At 36.4% G+C, this 13,682-nt stretch overlaps 1 protein-coding gene across 3 annotated transcripts in view; it reads right to left on the reverse strand.

Moving 5' to 3' along the window:
* Positions 1–13,682, reverse strand: part of Sema2a (Semaphorin 2a) — a 658,355-nt gene that overhangs the window by 54,482 nt on the left and 590,191 nt on the right. For all 3 annotated transcript variants that reach the window (XM_074122059.1, XM_074122061.1, XM_074122060.1), the window contains exon 5: positions 8,934–9,041. In XM_074122059.1, the coding sequence (XP_073978160.1) occupies positions 8,934–9,041 (108 nt within the window). The remainder of the gene's footprint in view (positions 1–8,933; positions 9,042–13,682) is intronic.

Genomic DNA, 13,682 nt, shown 5'->3' on the forward strand with positions numbered 1-13,682 from the left:
CGACACCACAACGATATACAGGGTGTTAATTTTAAGACGGCTCAAATGCATTTCATGCTTAAACGGTTAATCTGAGCAATACATGGTAGGGGAAAAATTTGTTGCCCGTCACCTCTAGTTTCAGAATATGTGACTTGATTTTAGATTCCTGCCCGCTCATGCGGCTGACGCGCGACCAAAAGTGAGGGTTGACCCCCATTTGTGCCTTTAAAGGTGCCTCCTCAGATACAGAGAGCAATTGATAACCTCCATGCTAACCTGGCTTGCGAGCCAGAGGAGGCACCTCTGAAGGCACAGTACATGCTTCACAAGTTGAGTAAAGTGCATTATTTGATAAATTAAGAAATAAGTTTGATCCTTTAGATGAAAGATATTGATCACTTAAATATGTGGCAGGAGGTTTCCAATGTTTTTGGTAATTAAACGCAACTCTCCCAAAATTACCAAATAATTATTAAACCTTCTTGTTTGTAACAGATGTAAAATTAATTTTTAGCTATTTTGTGTATGCTTCAGAACATCTAAAGCTCTTAACATTTGATCATTTGAAAACGACTTATTTCCCGATATTAAGAAAAATACTAGCTTTACTGCCTTGGCAATATTTTCAGTAGAAAGGGGGTGAAAAAATACATAAAAATGACCTATCGCGAGCTCTTCTTTCTCTTTGATAACAAGTTAAAAAATGGAAATATGATTAATAAATACCAGATTTTGAAGTGGCCTAGCACCTTTAATTTTAAAGATATCGGATTGCGGTTTCCGGTTTTTTTCTTAACTTTGTATACTCTTTAAAACTGGGTATATGAAAATAACACAGGGTCAACTGCAAACCCTTACTTTTGGTCGCGCGTCAGCCGCATATGCGGGCAGGAATCTAAAATCAAGTCACATATTCTGAAACTAGAGGTGACGGACGACAAATATTTCCTCTACCATTTTTTGCCCAGATTAACCATTTAAGCATGAAATGCATTTGAGCCGTCTTAAAATGAACACCCTGTATACTTGAGACTTGATAAGCCCACTACAGGCGTAAAAAAATGCTAAGTCAATTAAATGCGCAGATATTACTATCCAAAACTCTATATTCCAGTTGCATAAGCAGAGTACGATGTCCGCATGCGATGCGATGTACTTTCAAACATTTTTAGCAAGAAATTATCGTGTCCTAGAGTGAGAGTTTGACGTGGAGGAAGCCACCACAGTCATCGCAATTATTTATTTAAGGTACGTCTACATCTGAGGTCATTGGAGCCCAAAACTTTTCTTTTCAGTACATCGGACAGTGCTCTGTTGTTACAGTTACAACAACGTCCATCACCGGCCAGTTAGCTATAAGTAGCTCCTAGAAAGAGAAACTCTAAGGGCTAGCAGCTGGATTCGAACCCGAGTTCTCATCGTGGGAATCTATTACACATATTCTAATGATTAATCATTAGATTATAATTTTGATATTCGAAGAATCTCTTCATAACATACGAAATTACATCCACCCAAATCTACACAGCGGCAATCGTTATTACAGTTCGAAACTCTTAATTTCATTTTCTACTGTTGGCCACCATTAAGACCCAAAATAAATTAGGGAGACCATTTCACAAGTTCTATGAATAATTTTATAATTAGGAACAGATGAAAACAAATTTATTTATTTTTCAAGTTTATAAAATGCTTTTGGTTTCCTCGACCAACAAAATCTAGTAAAATAATATTTATTCTAATTTAAAGGAGTTTAAATATTTAATTTCTACATCAAACTTTTTCCTCTTAACTTTCTGGCAAATATTTATTTTTTTAAGTTGTTTCCGCTAAATTATTCCAACTAATTAAGTAAAATTAGAGAATTCAAAGAGGGAAAATTATTAAATCCAAGAAATTTGTGGGTTTTTTTGGACACAATTGAACCATTTTTATATTCTGAATATATTCATTTTATATTCTGGTGGTGGAATTCCATGTAAAATAAACTCGTTTAAAAAAATTGTTTATCTTAATATTTCGGGTTTCCTAAACTGGCTCAGAAAAATAAGGAAAATATGAGATTTTTATTTTCCCTGAACAACTTTCTGAGAATATTATTATTTTATTTTTTAGAAGCGGAGCTTGCTTCTTATTGCTGCTGTATCAATAAAATTATCTGCTTTAAACTAATTAGTAATTAATAACAAATTCTGCTACAGTTAGGTGTTACTTAATAATGTAACAGCTTTACTAGTTTATTACAAGTATAAGAGGAAAATATTGTAATATTTTAGATTCTGAGTTTTTCCTCGAAGCATCCGTTTTGAGAGGTCCCTTCAGTAAGAAAAAGCAGTTTTTACAAAAATGGAATCTTTCTCTGAACGTGCGTCTGCGTTCGAAACCACCAGAAGTTCAAAATGAAAAATCGGAAGAAGTTTTAATTTGATATTTCACTAAGATACCGATAGAGTACGCGACAATAGGGTCAAAAAGTTCGTTAAACCGGAAATACAATTCTACAATACCGGAATACTGTACAATACCGGAAGTACTGTACAATACCGGAATACTGTACAATATCGGAAGTATTGAATCTTATTTATTTTATTTTTTTAAATTGAAAATCACAAGTCACCAGTTGTTACTGCAACCTATTTGGTCACACGGCATTGAAGTATGGGCATCGACTAAACGTTCCAATTCTTTACGCAATCAAAAATACTACGAAAACTACTTAACGCTCCATTCTATATTTCTAGCCTCACCATTCATAATGATCTCAAAATTCTTTTCGTTAAAGACCTGACTAAAACTCGTTTCTTAAAATTTCATTTCATTCCTTTACAGCAGCTAATCCTAATCCTTTAATGGAACACTTATCTTCTTCCACATTACCAGGTAATCCTCCAAAGAGATTGAAGAGAAGATGACCCTGCGATCTACTCTCCTCATAAGAGCATCTATTCACGTTAATGTAGTGTCGCCACTGGGTGCCTTCTCCTATCTTCATTCACGACCTTATATTATATATTATTTGCAGAGTTGCAAATTCCAATAAAAGATTTTAAAAAAATCACAAGTGAAACTAAATTTACAAAAATTGTCTATACTACAATTTTTTTTTTAGATTACCTCGAAAATATAGATCCTTCGATTTTAAATTAAACTTCAATAAATTTGAACAATTTTTGCGCAGAATTTTGAATCAGGGTACTTATAATAGAGGAATTGGATAGATTCATTCTGAAGTGTCATTTTATGTGAGATACAGTCAGTCACATCTTTTGATATACTGTTAAGGGCGGGTTGAATTTGTCAGTAAAACCAGATTGAATAAAATTTAATAAAGCCACATATTTGAGGCACACGGCTGAATACTTAAATAGTAATAAAATTGCGATTCGAGATGGTAAACGAAAAAGACTATTTACTTAAAATTTTGTATTTTATTTAGGGAAAAATAAACTTTAGATCATAATTCCCCATATAGCTAAAAGTGAAAATACTAAAAATAATGTAAAGCGAGAACATTAGAAGGCTGTGAGAAGAAAAGGCGGGAATAAGTTCTTTAAAAGAGCGCCTAGATTATTACAGCTAATTCCACGCAAAGAGTATCATATTCAAAAAACAAAAAAAAAGTGGTGACGCTTGGTAAACACTTTTATTACGTAACAAAATACCCATAAACTGGTTAAGTAAAGTGGGTAATTTAACGGGGGGCTTTCAGGAAAACTTGGCACCAACACGTGTACAGGAGAAAAGATACGTAAAAGAAAGAAAAAAAGCGTCGTTACAGACAAGTATAAAAGTCCGCGCGCGCATAAAACTTACAAAAGCCTTGGGACTTTCATTAAGTCTAGAAATTCCATTTGAGAATGAGTCTTGAGTTGGACCAAAAGAAGGAGAAAAAGAGTTTGGAAGTAGCAGGAGGAGTTCCTTCTTGATGGCGCACATCGCCGCGTACACTCCCCGGTAATTGCCAACTCCCATTTATACCCCTTTTGGGTCAGATAATAAAAATTCCTGCTCGTCGTCACTTGGAAAAGTGGAGTGTACATAAAAGAAAGAGAACGAGGCTATGAAGAGTAGGCGCGAGAGTGGGGAAAATGAAGAAAGAAAACGGAAATAAAGAGGGCCATATAAAATGGAAAAATATTTAAAAAATCTTCACAGTGCTGACAGCGTACAATAATAAAAAAAAAGGTTTGCGGGAAGATGACTAGAAATGAGATCAAGACCCAACTGGAGCGTTTAGTTCCAATTTAAACGGAAGTTCAGATAATCGGCTCTAAAGCTCAAGCACGCATCGATTTCTAATCTTAGCTAGCTTCAATTGCTATTATTTATTATTTATAATTATGTATTTAAGTCAAAAAAATCGCATCAAACTGTGGGGTTCAACCAAACGCTTTAACCTCCAAAGAATCCAGTCCTTGCAGTCTAAAATTCTTCTTTCTATAGTAAACGCTCCTTTCTACGTCACCAATCAAACCATTCACAAATATCTAAACATTCCTTTCGTCTCACCATAGGCTAAAACACGTTCCTCTATCTTAACAAACAATCTCTCATCACAATTAACAGGTATAACACCTTTCTTCCAGGATAATTGCAGTAACACTCCTGGACAGTGGCCTCGCGATCTTCCTCACCGACAACGAGAGTCCATAGACCGTGAAATGTTGGGAGTGTTACCACAGGGTAACTTCTTCACTCAGAGAGTTGTGGACATAGTATATTATTTTCATTGCAATAAATGCGCTAATTGTAAAACATAAACGATTTTTTTTTTAAATTATTACGAGGGTTTTTCCATTCAATTAGCATCTTTATTTCGCTAGCAGAGTGCGGACCAAAGATGGCTAATTAAATTTAAAAAGGAACTAGTTGCTTCTTTGCACAAACGAAATAGTTTCATTACAATAATAAAAAGTTGTAGAACAAAAAAATTAACTAGATGCTATGTAACTTAGTAATTTAAAAGTTCAGTCACATTAGATCTTATATAGATTCAGGATTCAGGAATCAGTCACCCAAAACAATTAACAATATTTATATAGATTGTAAGGCAGTAAAATATGTAGAAATGGCTCAATATAACCAGCTCCACTCCTAGACATGCCCTTCATCGAACTACGTATATTTCAAATATATGTTACTGATCTAAAGATCATTCTAATACATAAGAGGAAGCAATAAGAAGAAGAAATAAAAACAAACACCGGCATAATTGTGCACCAAGAATTGCACAAATGTGCATAAATCATTTACAGGTCTGGCTTAACAAATGGCGAAATGAACTTAGACGGCAACAACACAGATGCTGTGTAGATTGTGTAAGGAAGAGGAGGAAACGGCCTCTCACTTGTTGTTCGATTGCGTTGCAATTAAACTTTCGGATCTTTGAGACCAAAGGAGATAGTAGCGCAAAAGGAACTGGTAGGGAAAGTCCTCAACCTCTTTTAGTAGGGGAGGTTTCATCTACTAGATACAAAGGGGAGGGCACAATAAGCTTCTTGTGGCTGCGGTGCCGTGGGACTACTTCTACGCTTAGACAATAAATCCTACCTTCCATCACCTTGAACCAAACTCCAATACAAAACTGTGAACAAAGTACGCTACCTTGGACTGTACCCAGACAGACGGTTGATATGGAATCCCCATACTAGACTGAAAAGACAAGAAACTAACCAACGCTACAAACTTCTCGCCAGACTACTTGACAAAAGATCTAAACTCAACCTACAAAACAAAAGACTCTTATACCTACTGTTACTGCAACCTATTTGGTCATACGGCATCGAAGTGTGGGGATCGACTAAACGTTACCACTCTCTATGCAACCAATCATAATAGTCATCAAATCTCACCATCCACAATGACCTCAATATCCCTCCCTTTCGTCAAAGATCTTGCGAAAACTCGTTTTCTCAAATTTCATTCCACTCATCCAGCAGAGCTCATCCTAATCCTTTAATCGAACACCTATCTTCTTCTTCAATACTAGATGATCCTCCAAGGAGATTGAAGAGATGATAACCTCGCGATCTACTGTTATCTTGAGAGCAGTATAAATTAGTGTCCACGATAATGGAGTGACACCAATTGGGTGCCTTCTCCACTCGTATACCCTGATATTGTTTTTTCACATAACACATTTGCTTATTGCAACAATTATTGCAGTTGTAAATAACAATGAAGATTTAAAAAACAAAAGAAACAAATTATTAATAACCTCTGAAAAGATAGCAAGAATATAAAAATAACAAGTGATGAATTCTTAGATTTATAAAATCCAAATTCAGACGTAAACTATGTACTATGTGATTAAGGTAATCCAAGGGAAACTGAATTACACGTTATGTAAGCTGAAGCTACAATTACTTCTAAAGCAAAGTTACTAAATACCTAATAGCTAGATATTTCCAATAATTTGCGTGAAGTTGGGCTAGGTAATATTAAATAAAAGAGAGTAAAAGTACCGAACTTTTATGAATTATTAACAGGAGAAAAACTTCGTTGAGAAGGAAGGAGAAAGAAAATCAAAAACAGATTGACATAAAGGTGATACGTGCAGCCAATGAAATTATTATATCGTCAGGGTTTGAGCGGTCTCGGGGTCTGCCATGGCACGAGTAGAAAACCTTTCAGGAGCGGGTGAACGGGGTTGAATTCGTTAAAGAAAGGTAACAAATGAATGAAATATTAAACAAGTAGAAGAAAGAAAGTAAGAATTCAGAATTTCTGACACTCATGAAAACTTAAATGGTGTGGGATATGAACTAGTTACGGAAGCTAAGTAAAAAAAAAAAGGAAATCGATATATCGTATCGATATTACAGGTCTTACTGTTTGGGCTAAAGAGGATGTAGTCTGTGGTGAAGGCTGTATTATTGGCTAATAGGTATGGGAGGCTTGAAAAAAACTAAAAAAAAATATGGAGAGCAGTAAGCTATGAATGTTTTAAGAAAGGGGTAGCCCCCCAAAAAAGAGGAGTAGCTCTCTCAGCTGCGTCAGTCTTCCTCTTAGAGTTTAGCTTTCCATCAACAAAAGGAAAAAACACACACACACTAGAGCGGCATTATATCCGGAAAGTAGGCAGAAGAGACAGGGTGAAGTGGCAGAATGGTGGCAAAGGGAAGCTGTGCTAAAACCGAATGGTTATACGTAACACTTAAAACGGCCCCACTGCTTGATAGCTAAGGTTTTACTGGCATTCGGTCCGTTACTCTCGTACTCCGTACACCCGTATCACCAAGTCTGCACCTAAAGGATAAATGAGAGAGGCCAGGAAAAAAAAAATAATAGTAATAAAAAAGGAAGAGGAGGTTGGAGGGAGTACACACCCTCCTCAAACTGTAAAGGAACTGTTTTTCAAGCATCAAATTTTACCGCTTCGTATTGGCTTTTATTTAGATTTCTTCCGGCCCATTCGTTTTTGTAAGCAGTCCCAACCTAAAATAGCCTAAACCAATTCTACAGACAGAACAGGTAAAAGTTTTTCTCTGTTTTTACGTTATTGTTATACTTGTATATTCTTCAACAAGAAGAAAATTGGTAAAGATAGCCACCGATTACTTCTACTTTTTTTTACCACGAGCTGGGGTGGTTCACGGCAGTATTAAAGTAATTCCAGTAATCACCGAAGCCACTTTACATGTATTTTCCTTTCTCTTCTCTTGGATGAAAAGAAATTACTATTCCGTTTTATCAGCGCTGAAGATATACGTATCAGCAAAACAATCTTAAAAGATCGCTGATTTCATTCGCCTTAGAAGCACATTATTATTTATTATATCTTATTATATGCCATGCCAGCAGGCGAAAGACAGTTATTTCCGCTGCTGGGTGAGATACTTCAAAGGCACCTCGCCAAAGGATTGCTGCATCTCATCAAAGATGTGAATAAAGGAGAAACTCCAGCATACGAATTAAAAGCCCTAGCCTTAGAAACCATCCATAATAGATACCCGGACAGCCTTTGGCTGCATGTGTATACGGTTGGATCAGCTGTAAACGCTAGTGGTAGTGCAGGTGCAGGGGTTTATAGCTCCGCTTTCAGTATGGCGGAACCAGTAGGAAGAGTGGCCTCTAATTTCGATGGGGAGGTCAGAGCGGTCCTTTTAGCCCTAAAATGCATTGTTAATATGGCGATTAAGAATGCAGTCCTTTTTGTCGATTCGCAGGCCGCGATAATGACACTGACTACTTGGGCTGCGACCAACTCTCACGATATAATTCAATGTCGTAAAATTATTAACGACCTCATCGAGGAAAATGTCAGGGTAATTTTTCAATGGATCCCCAGCCACTGCGGCCTCAGTGGGAATGAGGAAGCTGACAGACTCGCCAAGCTATCAGCAAATATGACACAGCCTGAAGGGTCCATTCCTTTTGAGACCACAAAGCGAATTTGCCGGACAAAAGCCAAAAAGAGAACACCGGAGCTGCACACCACACTATCAGAGTGCAAACGATGGGCTATCTTGAGGGACAATGTGCTGCCAAAGAACCTGCCTCGGAGCGTAGCGGTGGCCTGTTTCCGTTTGGTCACTGGACACGATTACCTACAGGCACACTTATTTAAGATCAGGGTAGTTGACAACCTGAACTGTGTGCTTTGCGGGAACGGGCACATGACAGGAGACCATCTTTTTGAGTGTGAAGCCCTGTCCCATTTGACTGCGACTACTGACGAGCTCTCTTCAAGAGCGAAAATATATTGGGCTGCGAGACATCTAATGGCCGAGCGCCAATGATGTATGGCATTAGAAAAAAAAATAAAATTGTTATATCTGTTTCTGGCATTCGCTAGTCAGCAAGTAGAAATCAAATTATTTACATCAAACTGATGGTACATGAAAATCCAAAAACAAAAAATATGGGTTCCATATGACCGTCAAATATCAGCTACCAACATTTTTAACGTCAGAAGAACATAATTAAAATCAAGATGTAAAAATACTTACATAAATCACCCAATCTTTTGGACTATGCGCATTGGTGCCGCACACGTAAAGTCTTTCACCTTCGCCAATCGACTGGATCACTCGGATATGATTCCGGCAGTCAAATTGCTGCAACAAAAAATGAAAATATTGCTTTAGAAACGTTTTTTTTAAAAAAAATAAACACAATTTAAAAATAAGTGCAATAATTAAGAGTCTCTGATAAGTGCAATCATAAACTTAGGGTGGTTAACAAGTTGGGGATGCCAACCCTGTAAACCTGTCAGAGGGAGAAAATTATTGAAGAAATGAAGGAAGGAAAATAACTTAGGCTGATGGTTGAGAATTTTCCTGAGCTAATGAAAAACATACTATATTTTAAGGTGAAAGTCGAAATAGCGTGTAATTTCAACCATTTATCTCGCCTTATCCATGCCAATTTGTCAAGTCGATATAATTATCTGTTATATATAATCTTATATTATATAAAATCACTTGTCGCTTTCGAAGTCATTAATTAATTACCTATTTTAAAGTGTTCTTAAAGCATTTTATTTCCTAATTCTACTGCTTTAAATAAATTACGAGGTCTGTAAATTAAGTAATGAGACTGATTTTTTTATTCAAAAAGAATTACAATTCTATATTGTCACCTTCAAAATAACTTCCTCCTGAAGCCACACAGAGCTGGAGACGTTTCTTCCACTCCTCATAGCAGTGCTCAAACTCCGATACTGGAATAGCCTTCAGCTGGTCAGTTACGGCCGTTTGAATGTTTTCGACTGTCCCAAAATGAGTTCCCTTGAGGTGATTTTTCAATTTCGGGAAGAGAAAAAAGTTACAAGGACTCAAGTCAGGCGAATAAGGAGGCTGAGGAGCCACCCAAGACTCGTCACCAGTAATGACACGTTCCAGAAAATGGGGATCATTTTCAATTGAATCCAAAAAGTCAAGACACCTTTCCTTCCTGATGTTCTTCTGGTCTTGCGAAAGGTTTTTTGGAACCATTTTTGCGCAGATTTTTCTCATCCCCAAATTCATTGGTCAAAATTTGATGACCGAGAGGTTCTTGAAAAACTTCGAAAAAGGGTCATTCGTGTGAGACCAAACATCAAGAACAAGTGGGTGTTGCATGACGATAATACTCCTTGTAGCACAGCAATTTCAATAAACCAGAGTTTTTGGCCCAGTAAAAACATTCCTGTGGCTCCTCAGCCTCCTTATTCGCCTGACTTGAGTCCTTGTGACTTTTTTCTATTCCCGAAGTTGAAAAATCACATCAAGGGAACCCATTTTGTAACCGACCAGCTGAAGGCTATTCTAGTATCGGAGTTCGAGCACTGCTATGATGAGTGGAAGAAACGTCTCCAGCGCTGTGTGGCTTCAGAAGGAAGTTATTTTGAAGGTGACAATATAGAATTGTAATTCTTTTTGAATAAATTTTTTTTAAAAAATCAGTCTCATTACTTAATTTACAGACCTTCGTGCCAGTCTAAGTGGTATAATCAGTAAGCTGATATACATATAATTCCTTCATTCTTGTGGAATACAATTTTATTTTAAATAGCAATATAATGATGGACAAAATCTGTTTCAAGTAGTCAAATTAATGTAAATATCACTTTGTAATTTTAATTACCATCTCCTACCTCTTCTTGATTGGTCAATACTACTTCTCGGGGATTAAATTTAGATAGAAGAGCAAAAAATAACGAAAACGTGGATGAGATTTCAAATAGGCACCAATCAATAAATCATTAAAAAAAATATATTTACATATAATTTGTATACACAAACAAAATTTGTTGGCTAAATAGGACGTGCAGGAGTGTACATAAATTCGTTTTAATCATTCTTTATTTTCTTATTTACTTGATCGATATAATGAGGTTTTTTGGAATAACAAATTGTTGCAACTGATGTTCTTTATTTGTATGATGATTAATGTTTGATTTTAATCATGTAAATAATTTTTTAAAGCATTTAATAAATTGTACTTGTTTGTGCAGCAGTTGGAGTAGATATTCAATTTTGGTTTGTGATGTTCGGCCAAAAATGGAAACAATGTGAATTATAACTAAATTTAGAAACCTTATCAGAGCAAAAAAATTTTGAATCATGAGATACTAAGCCTAGTTAAAACATTTTTCATATTTATTTTGATGTAATTATGTATAATGATGAGATTATTCAATCAAAAGTAGAAATTTGAGTTGTACTTTTCAACGAATACATAATTTTTTAACTTACAAGCGACTTTAAACAAGATTATTCATATACGAGGGTCGTTTGAAAATTCCGTGCAAAAATAAAAACTACTTAATTTTTTGGGGTAAACCTTTTTTATTTTTCAACATAGTCTCCTTTTAGGCTTATACACTTCGTCCAACGCTGCTCTAGTTTGTTGATCCCTTCCGAATAATAGGATTTGTACAAGTCTGAAAAATAGCCATTCGTTTCTGCAATCACCTCCTCGTTTGAATAAAATCTTTTTTCCCGCCAACCATTTCTTCATATTGGGGAACAAATAGTAGTCCGAGGGAGCCAAGTCTGGAGAATAGGGGGGATGTGAAACGAGTTGGAACCCTATTTCCATTAATTTTGCGACCACAACTGCTGAGGTGTGAGCTGGTGCGTTGTCGTGATGGAAAAGGACTTTTTTGTGGGCCAATCGTGGGCGTTTTTCTTGTAGCTCGGTTTTCAAACGGTCCAATAACGATGAATAATATGCACCTGTAATAGTTTTACCCTTTTCCAGATAGTCGATGAGGATTATTCCTTGCGAATCCCAAAAGACAGTAGCCATAATCTTTCCGGCCGAAGGAACGGTCTTCGCCTTTTTTGGCGCAGATTCCCCCTTGGTAACCCATTGTTTAGATTGTTCTTTGGTCTCAGGAGTGTAGTGATGTATCCATGTTTCATCCACAGTGACGAAACGACGCTTAAAGTCATGCGGATTCTTCTGGAACAGCTGCAAACCGTCCTTGCAACACTTCACACGATTTCGTTTTTGGTCAAGCGTGAGCAATCGCGGCACCCATCTTGCGGATAGTATTGTCATGTCCAAATGTTGATGCAAAATATTATGTACCCGTTCATTCGAGATGCCCACAGCACTAGCAATCTCACGCACCTTCACTCTTCTGTCATCCATCACCATATCATGGATTTTATCAATGATTTCTGGAGTAGTAACCTCAACAGGGCGTCCAGAACGTTCAGCGTCACTTGTGCCCATATGGCCACTCCGAAAATTTTGAAACCACTTATAAACTGTTCTAATCGAAGGTGCAGAGTCACCATAATGTTTATCAAGCTTCTCTTTAGTCTCCTGAGGCGTTTTACCTTTCATAAAGTAGTGTTTAATCAACACACGAAATTCTTTTTCGTCCATTTTTTGAAAATCACTCGACTTCCTCGACTCAAACGAATGCCAAACACAAAGAAATAGACCGATCTGGCTGAAACTTGGTGTGTGTTCTTCCAAGAGATGCTACTAACTAAACATAACCTCGATACGCGCCAGTAGTGCTATCTCTCTGACTTTGCACGGACTTTTCAAACGACCCTCGTAAATACTATAAATAAATATTGTAATAAATTGAATTAAGAAGCTAAATATTTATAAAACAAACCAAAGCCACTTTACTGTTTGCCTCTAACAGTAATATCCTGAGGAAGATAATACTAATAAAGTGTACCAAAATTTCATAAGGTTTCATTTTTTCACATACAAATACAATTTTGGGACACCACAAAGCATAACTGCAATAGGGAAGCTAGCAGGAGAAACAGGTGAGATGTTTCATATCCGGGCCACACAGCATCCACTAACGTCTCGGCTGCCAAGAAGAAAATAGAATTCAAATCTACCGAAAATTTAAGTATGAATTTTCTTTCCTTATAACTACCAGAAGGATAGAGCCACATGTTTTCACTTTTCTAATATAACTTCCAAAATAAATGATGGGTATAAACAGTTTTACTTAGCTTCATTACTGTTATGTAGAAAATAAAATAAAAGCTAACAAGGGAAGAGTTTAGCTGAACGGTTAGCGTACTGGATTTTCACGCAGAGATCATGGGTTCGAACCCAAGTTGCTGCACTTAGATTTCTTTCTTCCTAGAAGCATTCAATTGAGGAATTTTTACGGCTAAGTTACAGTCGAGTTTTCTGGCAAGATCTTCCCCCAAAAATTGAAGTGTCAGCTTTCTGAAATTTCATCTACACATTGAAGATTTTCTAAAATTCTTTTTTTAGGACCTAGGGGACCTCAAAACGAACATTGCTGGTGCATTTTCAAAGGGAAGGAATTAGCTCAGAGGTTAGCGTGTACTGGATTCCAATGCGGAGATCACGAGTTCGAATCCAGGCTTTTTTTAACAAAGTTAAAAACCTAAATTTTTGTTTGTAACATATATGTTACTACATTTATGTGACGTGTTAATACACGAAATACAGAATTATTCTATTCTATTCTGCTACATTTATTAATGCTTTAAACTAACTTTGAAGTAATTAAAATAAGGTATTGTCATCTAGCATATTTTTGGAGTTTTTACCAGAATTATCGTCTTTGAACGTTTTTGACCCCGAAAAAGTTTTTTTTTTTACGAATTGGATGTATGTTTAACCATTTAAGCGTTGGAATTTAGTTTTTAAAAACCCTACAGAGTGCGAAATTAAAATCAGACAATGACGAACACAGGGCAAAATAACCAAAAGTTTACAAAGTCATAATAGTCACTGCAAGCGACTTTTTCTGCAAT

The sequence above is a fragment of the Rhodnius prolixus genome, unplaced genomic scaffold, assembly GCF_049639745.1.
Source record: "Rhodnius prolixus isolate KJV_2025 unplaced genomic scaffold, Rpr scaffold_8, whole genome shotgun sequence".
NCBI lineage: Eukaryota > Metazoa > Arthropoda > Insecta > Hemiptera > Reduviidae > Rhodnius > Rhodnius prolixus.